This window comes from Xyrauchen texanus, chromosome 22 (assembly GCF_025860055.1).
Source record: "Xyrauchen texanus isolate HMW12.3.18 chromosome 22, RBS_HiC_50CHRs, whole genome shotgun sequence".
Classification (NCBI taxonomy): domain Eukaryota; kingdom Metazoa; phylum Chordata; class Actinopteri; order Cypriniformes; family Catostomidae; genus Xyrauchen; species Xyrauchen texanus.
Window position 1 is genome coordinate 25,105,073 of NC_068297.1, and position 12,381 is coordinate 25,117,453.

A 12,381-nucleotide genomic window follows, 5' to 3' on the forward strand; every position below is an offset into this window, starting at 1 on the left:
CTCGAGTAATTCCTCAGAGTGCTCAGAATGCTCAGAGGTGGGTAGCTCAAAGTCCGCACACTCAAGAGATTCAGCGTCCCCCTCATGAACCGAAGAGGTGCCGGAGCGCACAGATCTGGGGAGAGAGTGAGCGATAGGGACAGACCCGTCTCTCGCTCCTCAGCCAGATCCATACGAGAGCCCCACGTTGAAAGAGTGGGTGCTGGCTCTCAGAAGAAAGAGAGACTTTTGACTGAAAACAGATCTCAATGCTCGCACCTGCCCCGCCCCAACGCAAGAGCAGCATGCTCTTCCCCCAAACACACAAAACTGGTGTGTGTCCGTTTCAGCCATAGAACGTAAACACGGGAACACACACCGCTTGCTTTGTTTATCAGTCATTCTTGAAAGAGAAAGGTATTCTGTGAACTGCCTAACAAATTCTAACTCCTAACAGAGGAAAGTAGAAAGGTTTTGACAGGGTTGAGAAGCACAACACACACAGAGTGGTCTAAAGACAAAAGACCTGATGATGCACCTGTGGAGCATCTATTTATAGTCCCTGTACCGGCGCATCCTGATGATGTCACCAGTGGAGGCTATAAATTCTAGTTAATTTCACTGACGTGTTGCACACATATTCACAGCTGGTCACTCCTAAAGGCGTTCAAAAAGCGCTAAATCAGCGCAGCATCCAAGTGTAGCTTTTTGATAGGGAACAGATGATTTTGATTGGAAGTGAATGGAATGCAGATGGTATTGTGACGACACATTTATTGCAATGCCCTCTATAGCGCCCCCCATTTGGATGTCAAATAATGGTGTAGTAATGACATCTACCAGCAGGGACTAAATGCTCATGCTAACCAGACAAACCCTAACCACCTTGGTTGTCACTGAGACCTCCTTTCATTGGCTGGGCTCCCACATCCTTCAATCTAATCCACAACAGTTCCCTCCCAGCTTAATTCTGCCTCTTTAATGAAAATGCTTTATGTGTTGCTCAGGTGAACTCATATAACAGCGCTGCTCCGACAAATGACCATTATATATTTATTTGATTTCAGTAAAGGCTGTGAAATTAAATGCCCTCTCCCAACTTATAAAGTATCACCAGACTCTGGCCAGTAAAACCATCTAATGAATGGAGCCAACTTAATTTTATCTGTCAGCTTCACATCTCCCACTAATAACTTTCAGCAATAGCTCAGTGGCGCATATGGGTTAACGATGTGTTCTTAAACTGCTCACTAAAGCATTGCATTTTATTAATGGTTTAGCACCTGAACTCACTCATATATAAACTGGAAGAGCCTGCGGTGTATTGATTCTGAGTCAAACAAGGAGAAATGGGGGGAGGGGGGTCCAAGGGCCCTGGACAGACAGGGATCCAAGCAAAACCTCCAAGACTCCTTCGTGAGTTTGTTATAAATGGCCAGTTCGCACTAGTTAGCTGAAATGAAGACCGCTGTTAGTCTTACTTGATAATAAAAGATGATTTAGTGTGTGGAATCCCCATTTTGACTTCAGAGGTTTGTATCAAAAATGTTGTATGGGTTGTTATAAAATAGGGTGCCCAGAGTGCAAATTTGTCAGGGGCCCAAAAATCCTTAAGGTGCCCCTGATGTCACATATTGGTGTAAATGTTTTACTGACCTATAAAACTTTAGTGATGGCCCCACTGCCAGTAGTACAAATGGTACAACAGTGTAGCATATGGCGATCTGCGTGCTGGCCCACGTGATCACATCATAGATAAGCTTGAGTGTGGATGAGCCCAGGAAGTATTGTCTCACGTTGTGTCTGACCTGAAAAAGAGCAAATGGTGTATCTTTAAAAATTCAAAACATATTATGAATGCAAATCACAACCTTTACAAACATAAATGGGTGTTTCTGCAACTATATGCACTGTTGTCATGGTGGACTTTTAGAACATAACTCCCTTAAAACACATTTGTCAAAATCTCACTACATTAACAGCAGGTACAAAAACAATTCAAGGAACGAAAATGAACAACATTTTTTGCAGAATGTAACCGAAAACCAGAAGTATTTCTGTTACTGATGATTTCCAGGGATTTTCATGCACAACAGTCTAGAATTTACTCTGAATGGTGCCAAATCAAAAAACATCCAGTGAGCAGCAGTTCTGCAGATGAAAACACCTTGTTGAAGTGAGAGGTAAACAGAGAGAATAGCCAGACTGCTTTGAACTGACAAAGTCTATGGTAACTCAGAGAACCGCTCTGTACAATTGTGGTGAGAAGAATAGCATCTCATAATTTTTGGTGGCACAAGGGGGACCTACACAATAAGAGGGAGGTTTTAATGTTGTGGCTCATCAGTGTATTTTGCTAGATTCAATTTTCATTTAGCAGCTTGACAGCACCAGTCCCCAATAATATGGAAAGGTTTAGCCAGGATATTGTTAAAAAAAAATCAAATTTTATGTTCCACAGACTACAGAAAGTCAAATGGGTTTTGAACTACATGAGAGTGAGTAAATGATGGCAGAATTTTCATTTAAAAGGAATAGTTTATGATCACAAGACAAGCTCGATTACATTTCCTCATGCTTCATGCACAAGGACGAGCACGAGGAAGTGTAATCAAGCTTCTCTCATGATCAGGCTAAGAAGACTGCAGATGTCAAGATTTATAGTGAAAAAGGAGTTACATTTTGTAATGTATGGTGATGTGGTCGTGGCCGAGCGACGTTTGTGGAGAGCGAGGCTGCGAGAGGAAGAATGGTAAGGATTGACACATGTGGGAAATTATCTTTAACAGCTGTTCTGTGTTGCAGTGAGAGCGGGAGAGGGATAAAAGAGCCAATCCAGACCACTGGAGGGGAGAGACGCACAAAGTTGACTGTGTGTGTGTGTATGTGTGTGTAATTTTATGCTGAAAAGCAGATCTTTGCGTGTGTAAAATAAAAGACTACGTGGATTGTTACCTGGCTACCGCTTCCTCCTTCAAGAAGAGAGTTAAAGAAAAGTGTCATATTCACCCAAAACAGATCATATCGCTTCTGAAGACATGGATTAAACCACTTGAGTCATATGGATTACCTTTATGCTGCCTTTATGTTCATTTTGAATATTGAAAGTTTTGGGCCACACTGATTTATATTGTATTGACAAAAATATATCATAAAATCTATGTTTGTGTTCCATAGAAGAAAGAAAGTCTAATAAGCTTGACATAATGGTGAGTAAATAATGAGAGAATTATAATTTTTCAGTGAACTATTCTTTTGAGTGGGCTATGCCTTTTCTTGGTGAAGCAGCCAATGTCACTTAAAGAATACTCACTGCCCGTGCTGCCATTGTCATGCTGATGCCCGTGATGAAAGTCAGGTAATACCCCGGGTACACTCCGTGCCACATGGCGGAGAGGAGGAAAGTGGCTGCTGTCGGATTGTACGGGCAGCGCTCGTAACACACCCTGTAGGTAACAGAAACATAAAAAAATCATATTTCTTTCATCAGAAAGAAGACAAATGCTCAGTTAAGATTATTCTGTTTTGAAGCGCTCACCTTTTTAACCAAAGGGCTGTCTGAATATTCCAGTTATCCAAGAACATCTTAAAGCTGGTGGCAAACTGCAAGAACATAAGGAAACATATTATATATTTGATTATAAATCTATAAAGAAGGCAAACTGCTAGAAGTGGCTTAAATTGTTTGTATCCTACTGTACCTCAATGTCCATTATTTTCAAGTTTGATATTTTGTCCCATTTTGGTGTACCATCTGTGTTATAGCCATTAAAGCCAAAACCAGCTGCATTGTTGATGGCATCAGCTGTAAAAGAGGGAAAATAATACATTGATAACTCTGATGCAAAGTCACCAGGGGCCGGTTGCACCAGCCAAACGTAAGTCACAACTTAGCCTAGTTGAGGAGTAAATGGGCACTAAGTCACAATTTACGCACTTCTAAATATTTGAGTGTTGCACCATTAAACTTAGGTAGGACGTAACCCTACGTATAAACTAAATATTTATGAAACCCTCCAACCAGGATTAATGGTTGGAATAAAAAAGCTGACATCAGTGAGCTCATGTTCTGCATGACAGACTTCAATCCTTTAGACATACTGTATATGGTGAATTTGATATTTACAATCGTTTACATTTACGAGAGAGAAAATTGTGTAAAAAAAAAAAACAGCTTGCTTCTTAGAGGCTCTTCAGTATGAAACCGGTCTTATGGTGCACCTTCTGAGGTGCATCGCCCAGTGTCAAGTTTCATCACATACAAAAATATACAGGATATTAAAATGAAATAATTTCAATTATTTTTTTAGTTTTTATATTTATAGTTACATGCATTTATGTATTGCCCCTCTTAAATTTTAGACACAGTACCTGAATAATATTGTTTACATAGGTTAAATACTCATATTTAAATATATTTTTATTACATGTCATATTTCAATTGGAATATAATTTATTACAGCTGATAGTTATGTGAGCAAACAAGGTTTGAACATCAACTGTAACAAGATAAAACTAAAATGCATGGCTTTTTAACACTTCTGTATACAAATTTTAAAGCTGCTTATTGGATCAATACAGGTAAACGTTAAATTATGCAACTATGCATTACTTTATGGAGTGTGTACGACTTACTAGTTAAGTCTTGCTTAAGAATGTGTGGTGCAACCAAATTAAGCACTTACTTCATTACAAACTAACTAGTAATTACTAAGCCCTTAGTTTGAACTTTACGTCCCAACTTAAGTGAGACCTTACGGAAAGCTGGTGCAACCCTACCCAGATATCTAGTCAGCAGTATTTGGGAAACAACTGAGAGAAAACACTCAATGCCCTTTTTGAACACAAGAAGGCAGTATAATACACTACTTGATCATGGGCTCAGTTTGCAAAGGCATACTGCCATACTACTCTTACTAGTTCATTTAAAGATATGGCAAAAATAGTAATAGTTGTATGGTAGTATGCAATTCCAAATACAGTCATGGACTATGTTTGGAAAGGTATCCTAATGTAGTTGCACTTAAAATTGTAGCGTATGCACTGTATACTGCCTGCTATCAAAAAATAATAATAATAATAATATGTGAACATTATGCAATTATAACTATTTCAAACTTTAGTATGCTACATAGATGTCACATGACCTTATTAATATAGCTTTTAATTTAAATGAGCACAGTCCAGTTATTATGTTGCATGAAGTAAAAATGGCTATGTAGTTCAAAATTATGATGAATGCAGATACAGTAAGTAGATTGGAATCTCAAATATGGCCATGAATTCCGTCATGGACATTTTCGGAGCACAAAGATGTATGCATATTTTTCTTTTAAAACAAATTTAACATCAAAATATACAAATACACATATACAAATCAAAATAATGGAGCTTCCATTTAAATAGCTTGGTCATTTCATCCCATATACGTCTCAGCTATATGTATAATTTAATACAAGCTGAGCATATTGCCCATCTGTTCTACTCACCTAATGTCCATACAAAGTAGTACTTAGGACGTAAGGCCAGCATGGAGATGTAGAGGTACAGGACCTGGATGTAAAATGGGTTAGAGGCCATGAAGGAGTCATTGATGACACGGTCAGTGGGGCACGCGGTGTAGATCACCAAATACACCAGCAGGGAAACAGCACATGTGAAGACTTTCTGGATCACATCCCTCTATAACAGCAACACAAAACAATTCAGACAGTCAGACTACTGATGGTTAATAAAATCTCTAAACAAATGTGATCAAGATGTCAATAAATAGTAGCTGTGGTACAGTAATCAAAACTAAACTAGTATTTCATAATCAATCACAAACAAATTGCACAAAAAAGACAAATACATTAGTATTTTACATTTTGCAATCAATATCCTTGTCTTGTTTTTCAATAAAAATGTCTAATTTATGTCTAATTAATTTATTGTTTTGAGTGAAACAATCAATTACAAATTTTCCAGCAGTAAAAGTTTTGGTTAGGAACATCCAAATGATCTTCAAGCATAAGACATGATTCAGGAAATTTGTACAAATGGGTTAATTCATTAGAAACTTAAAAGATCATTGTGCATGATCAACTGATAGCATGAATGGTGCAATTTACACTTAAAAAAAAAAGCAGTATACATACAGTATGTTCAATTTGCTTATATGGCAAAAAAGGCCCTATTGAAACAAGCAAAACACACAAACATTTCCAGAAATCAAGCAAAATCTTTGCCAATGGCATAAGCCGAAATGACTCTTACAGAGTTCTTAAAACGAGCATAAATATCTATCCATTAACATATGAATGGATCTTAAAACTAAACAGAAATGTTTAAAATAAAGCAAATGTAACTTTTCATAAATATTAGAACCTTTTAAACTCTCCACCGAGTGCCATGTGGAGGCTCTATATGGCATGCCATTTTATCACTTAAAACTCTAAAGTCCCAGGATGCATATGTTTGGCATACGTGGTATAATTTAAATCACTAATGACAACTTGAAAGAAGTTTCTTTGAAATCTTTGCAAATTTATTACAAGTAAAAAACGAAGAAATCACAAGTACTTAAGTATTCACAGCCTTTGCCATGACACTCAAAATTGAGCTCAGGTGCATCCTGTTTCCACTGATCATCCTTGAGATGTTTCTACAACTTGATTGGAGTCCACCTGTGTTAAATTCAGTTGATTGGACATGATTTGCAATGGCACACACCTGTCTATATAAGGTCCCACAGTTAACAGACAGAGCACAAACCAAGCCATGAAGTCCAAGGAATTGTCTGTAGACCTCCGAGACAGGACTGTATCGATGCACAGATCTGGGGAAGGGTACAGAAAAATGTCTGCAGCATTGAAGGTCCCAATGAGCACAGTGGCCTCCATCGTCCGTAAATGGAAGTTTGGAACCACCAGGACTCATCCTAGAGCTGGCCGCCCGGCAAAACTGAGCGATTGGGGGAGAAGGGCCTTAGTCAGGGAGGTGACCAAGAACGCGATGGTCACTCTGACAGAGCTCCAGCATTTCTCTGTGGATAGAGGAGAACCTTCCAGAAGAACAACCATCTCTGCCGCACTCCACCAATCAGGCCTGTATGGTAGAGCGGCCAGACAGAAGCCACTCCTCAGTAAAAGGCACGTGAGTTTGCCAAAGACACTTGAAGGACTCTCAGACCATGAGAAACAAAATTCTCTGGTCTGATGAAACAAAGATTGAACTCTTTGGTCTGAATGGCAAGCGTCATGTGTGGAGGAAACCAGGCACCGCTCATCACCAGGCCAATACCATCCCTACAGTGAAGCATGGTGGTGGCAGTATCATGCTGTGGGGATGTTTTTCAGCGGCAGGAACTGGGAGACTAATCAGGATCGAGAGAAAGATGAATGCAGCAATGTACAGAGACATCCTTGATGAAAACCTGCTCCAGAGCACTCTGGACCTCAGACTGGGGAGAAGGTTAATCTTCCAACAGGACAACGACCCTAAGCACTCAGCCAAGATAACAAAGGAGTGGCTACGGGACAACTTTATATGGGAATGTCCTTGATTGGCCCAGCCAGAGCCCAGACTTGAACCTTGGAGAGATCTGAAAATGGCTGTGCACAGACGCTCCCCATCCAACCTGATGGAGCTTGAGAGGTCCTGCAAAGAAGAATGGGAGAAACCGCCCAAAAATAGGTGTGCCAAGCTTGTAGCATCATACACAAAAAGACTTGAGGCTGTAATTGGTGCCAAAGGTGCTTAAACAAAGTATTGAGCAAAGGCTGTGAATACTTATGTACATGTGATTTTTAATACATTTGCCAAGATTTCAAACAAACTTCTTTCATGTTGTCATTATGAGGTATTGTTTGTAGAATTTTGAATAATTAATTTAATCAATTTTGGAATAAGGCTGTAACATAACAAAATGTGGAAAAAGTGAAGCTCTGTGAATAATTTCCAGATGCACTGTAAGTACATTATTAAAGAAATTACATTTTTGGGTGAACTATTACTTTAAATGTGCATAATAAAAGCATATTTTGTTTTGGTATCATTAAATACCCTTCTGGGAAGTGACGTTTACCATTGTGCAATAGGAAATTCATTTTCAAAAGTCACCTTCCTCAAGCTCTTATGGAGTTTGCTACAGAGCTGATTCAACAAAAGTTTTGTTGTTGTTTGTCTATTGAGGATGAAGCCCATGAATCACTGACAAAGTTTAACAAGGTCTGAGGCAAGCAAAGACATGGCTAAAACTGTTGCTGGAGTCCATTAAATTGAGAGGACTATTAAAAAGCTCTTGAGAAGGAAATGCTGATAAGAGTGTGTTTATCACTATAGCTATACTCAAAACAAACTCTCTACACAGCAAGCTTAGAAATCCCAAGAGCTTTTATGGTCTACAAAGGTTTTCATTAATCCAGGTCTTTCTAAAGTGGCGTTAGTCAAAAGCAACTGGATATTACTGTATTTAAAATTTTTCGATCAAGTGGTTCGAAAGAGGTTTGAAAAAAAATCCAGTTACTTTTAACTGGAGCATAGATCATTTTGGTGAGATCATCCTTGTTGGCCTCAGTTTCTTCATCATCCTACACATGAGTAACCTCATTCACCCCATTCATAACACTTCCACAAAAGGATTATAAAACTGGTTCTGTCACTATTTTCTATTTGTCCAGCAAAACCTGTCCTAAAGGGGTCGTTAAATTCCTGTTTAACCACATTCAAATGTCCTTTGCTTTCATTTATGATGGCTGTCTCCATGTACTAGAGGCCTGCTGACACAAGCCTGGTGAGACCCAACAAACATTCGCGTTTCAGGCCGGGTTCGAGTCAGTTTTTCCAGATATAACTTGCACCAGAAACATTGCACAGATTTACATCGGTTTTGGGTTTTTAATTATAGCAATAGTTCACCCAAAAATTTGAATTCTCTCATAATTTACTCACCCTCATGCCATCCCAGATGTGTATGTCTTTCTTTATACTGCTGAACACAAATAAAGATTTTTAGAAGAATATCTCAGCTCTTTTGGTCCATACAATTTAAGTGATTTGGTACCAAAGTCATTTCTATTGACATTTATACAAGTCCTACATTATATAGGTCCCATTTTTACTATTTTTGTATAAATCTCCACTTTCACACACTTCTTTTGTTTTTGGCGATTCGCGTTCTTCATGCATATCGCCACCTATTGGGCAGGGAAGAAATGTCAAAGTAAAAAAGGACTTCAGTGTTGATCTTTTTCTCACCCACACTTATCAAATCGTTTTCGAAGACATTGATTTAACCACTGGAGTCGTATGGATTGCTATTATATTGCCTTAATGTGCTTTTTGGATGTTCAAATTTTAGGTACCCATTCACTTTCATTGTATGGACCAAAAGAGCTGAAACATTCTTCTAAAAATCTTAATTTGTGTTCTGCAGAAGAAAGGAAGTCACATCCACATGAGGGTGAATAAATGATGAGTGAACATTCATTTTTGGGTAAACTATCACTTTAAGGAAAAAACATCTAAAATCTTGTGTTTAAAATCTAGATTGGACTTTTGTGGCTTTTTATGTGTAAGTGTACAAAAGTTGACAATTTACTTCAAACTGAAGCACACATTCACAATTTATTTCTCTTTCGGAAAAACAGACGGCAAATGGATGACTCATATTGCACTAAATTTAACATGTTATGTGGGGTGTATACACATTTCTGTTTATGAAACTACTATGTATGTACAGTATGTGCATATGAATACTCATTCATCAAGCCTTTTCATGGAGTCTACTGTTCCTCTGTGCAAATAATAACAGATTGAGCATTTTGGGGTATGGATCAGGTTGGGTCACAGGGTCTCATTTATGGACCAGGTTTGGGATTCAACTAAATGCCCATGCAGACCATTATTTACTGTTTTTTACACTTTTGAAGCGAAGCCTGACTACTGAAATAAATTTTTATTATACAGCACTCTGCTCTAATTTGAACTGCATTTGGTCACCAGAGAGAGCTAGAGAGCAAAAGGCATCACACTACCTTAGGTGAAGGGTCACTCTGCTTGAATTTGCAGTTCTCTGTGCCATTTGACACCACATGTCTGAGCTCGTAGCATCTGCCCTCTATAAAGGCAATGTAATCATTGTAAGAGCAAGTCGGGCCTGCCAGGATCCCCATGAAGTTACAGTTATAACTCAGATACGCCAGCAGACTGGGCATTTTTCTGCACAGGAAACACAAGAGCAACAGTAACTCATCTAATATTCATAATTAAGTCACAAAGCACATCCAATGTTAATTGTAGATAATAATGAAAAATGGAAGAATATTTAAGTGTTTAAAAATATCAGCATTAAGGAATGTTAGTTGTTAAACTACAGCCAAACAAACCTTTTGATAAAGCAGTTTGCTACAATACAAACTACTAACAAAAAGTACATTGAATCAATTAAAGGGGCAATCTCCTCAACCACCACCAGTGTGCAGCATCCACCTGGATGATGCGACGGCTGACATAGAACGCCTACCAGACACTAGCTACTGGTGGAGAGGAGAGTAGAGTGATGTAGCCAATTCAGGGATGGAGATTATCCAAGAGCCACAAGCATAAAGTGACATTTTAAATAAACATATACAAAATTACAAAGAATTTATGAATGTGCAGCCAATAGTTCTAATGTGTACACCCTATGAATGAAAATGCGCATGTTGTGATTTTAGATCTGATGAGCGCGGTCTCGACTCCGGTTGCTGTCTCTGTTAATTGTGCGCGTCTGGAGCTTGTCAAGTGTAACATTAAGATACAACATCATATACACTTTCAACTTCTTGAAATGTCTTTGTTAATGTATCACACAACTCACACGTAGATATGATAGATATGACTATATTCAGAAAAAAAAGTTAAAATAGTTCATAAAGGTTTAAATGCTCCACAAAGTATTCATCTATTCAGAATAATCCTCCTTATATAAAATGAAGAAACTGAAACATGCGCCATCTTTTTGTCTTCTTTAACCCGTGCTACCTCTGGTAAGGTGCTATATACATTTTACATTATTATTATTACTATTATTATTAATAATATTTAACTAAATAATAGTGTCTTATCGTAAAAATTTCTGATAGATTTACAGGAATGTTCACCTGTTTGTAGGCTATACTGATTTTATTTAAATGTATTTTAATGTTTGAATTTGTATTTATTATTCACTGCAGATTGTGTTCTTGACATTTCACATTTTGCTTGACACCTCCTGCCTTCAGAATAATGTTACATGCACAGACAAATGAAAATTCTGTTTCATGCAGATATTAATATCAGAAATACCAGGAGAAACCAAAGTTAACAACATTACCCACAGTTAATGTAGCCTACAAATTCAGCTACATCTGGTAAAAAAAACTATAAAATAATATTTTTAAATAATAATAATAATATTTATTATTATCATTAGGCTATTATTATGAAAAGGCATCTACAAGGCATATATGCCTCTTATTAATAGAAACTATAAATCTAACAGTAGAGTTTAAAAATGGGCATTTCATTTCGTTTTGAAGCACTTCCAGTTTAAGCCCCGCCCACACTCGGTTCTATCCGGATACAGAGACAGATCATTTTGTCATATAATGGCTTCGCAGCACACCCCTAATTATGAATATTAAAAAAATCATATAATTACTGTGTTTATGATACCATTATTGTGGCAGACCAGTAAAGCATTGATAACACAGCACAAACAGTTACTTTAGAAGCCAATATAATGATTATTTCCATATTATTAAACATAAACCTATCATTGGACTGCAGTTCACGGCAATCCATTAAGCAATTGTATTCATCAATATGACAAGGATAGATTTGTTAAAAGGGCTTATCTAAGGACACATCAATGTACACATGCGTCGGATGGATACTTTTGGAGAGTCTTGCTTTGGTTGTGTCGTGTTATAAACACCGGGTTTCTAGGTCACGGAGTCAAGTTAAACATAGTTTGAAAAACATTTCTTGAGACCCCTGGCATCTGAATTGTGCCTCCTCACTCCTGACAACTTCCTGTGAGGATGCTGGCTCACATGGTGTGACGAGAATTTTCAGTTGCTTGGCAACAGCTTTTGTAAACCTGACTTGCTACTTTTAAGCCTGCAAGCTAGTGTTTGCCAGTTTTGGAATCTGCAAGGTGGTCAAAACTGTTGTTATTAAAGAACGCTTTATACTTTCTGTAGGGGAATAACACACATTTGATCATCAGTGAAAGGGACTTTTCTATGTCCGAAGAGACAGTGTATATACATTTTGGGATGCTAAAACACTTCCTCCTTTTCTAGTTTAACGTGAAATGATAACTGTAAGTAAGCTATTTGTGGGTTGATTTCCTAAAAAAATTTAAGAACTTGCTTGGTGCTGCTATCACAACATTGC

The 12,381-nt window shown here is 37.9% G+C and overlaps 1 protein-coding gene across 1 annotated transcript in view; it reads right to left on the bottom strand.

Annotated features, from left to right (window-relative positions):
• Positions 1 to 12,381, bottom strand: part of LOC127662724 (lysophospholipid acyltransferase 2-like) — an 89,018-nt gene that overhangs the window by 10,461 nt on the left and 66,176 nt on the right. The window contains exons 7-12 of the mRNA XM_052154014.1: positions 9,996 to 10,179; positions 5,469 to 5,661; positions 3,681 to 3,784; positions 3,518 to 3,582; positions 3,293 to 3,425; positions 1,636 to 1,787 (exon numbers count right to left, since the gene is read on the bottom strand). Of these exons, the coding sequence (XP_052009974.1) occupies positions 1,636 to 1,787; positions 3,293 to 3,425; positions 3,518 to 3,582; positions 3,681 to 3,784; positions 5,469 to 5,661; positions 9,996 to 10,179 (831 nt within the window). The remainder of the gene's footprint in view (positions 1 to 1,635; positions 1,788 to 3,292; positions 3,426 to 3,517; positions 3,583 to 3,680; positions 3,785 to 5,468; positions 5,662 to 9,995; positions 10,180 to 12,381) is intronic.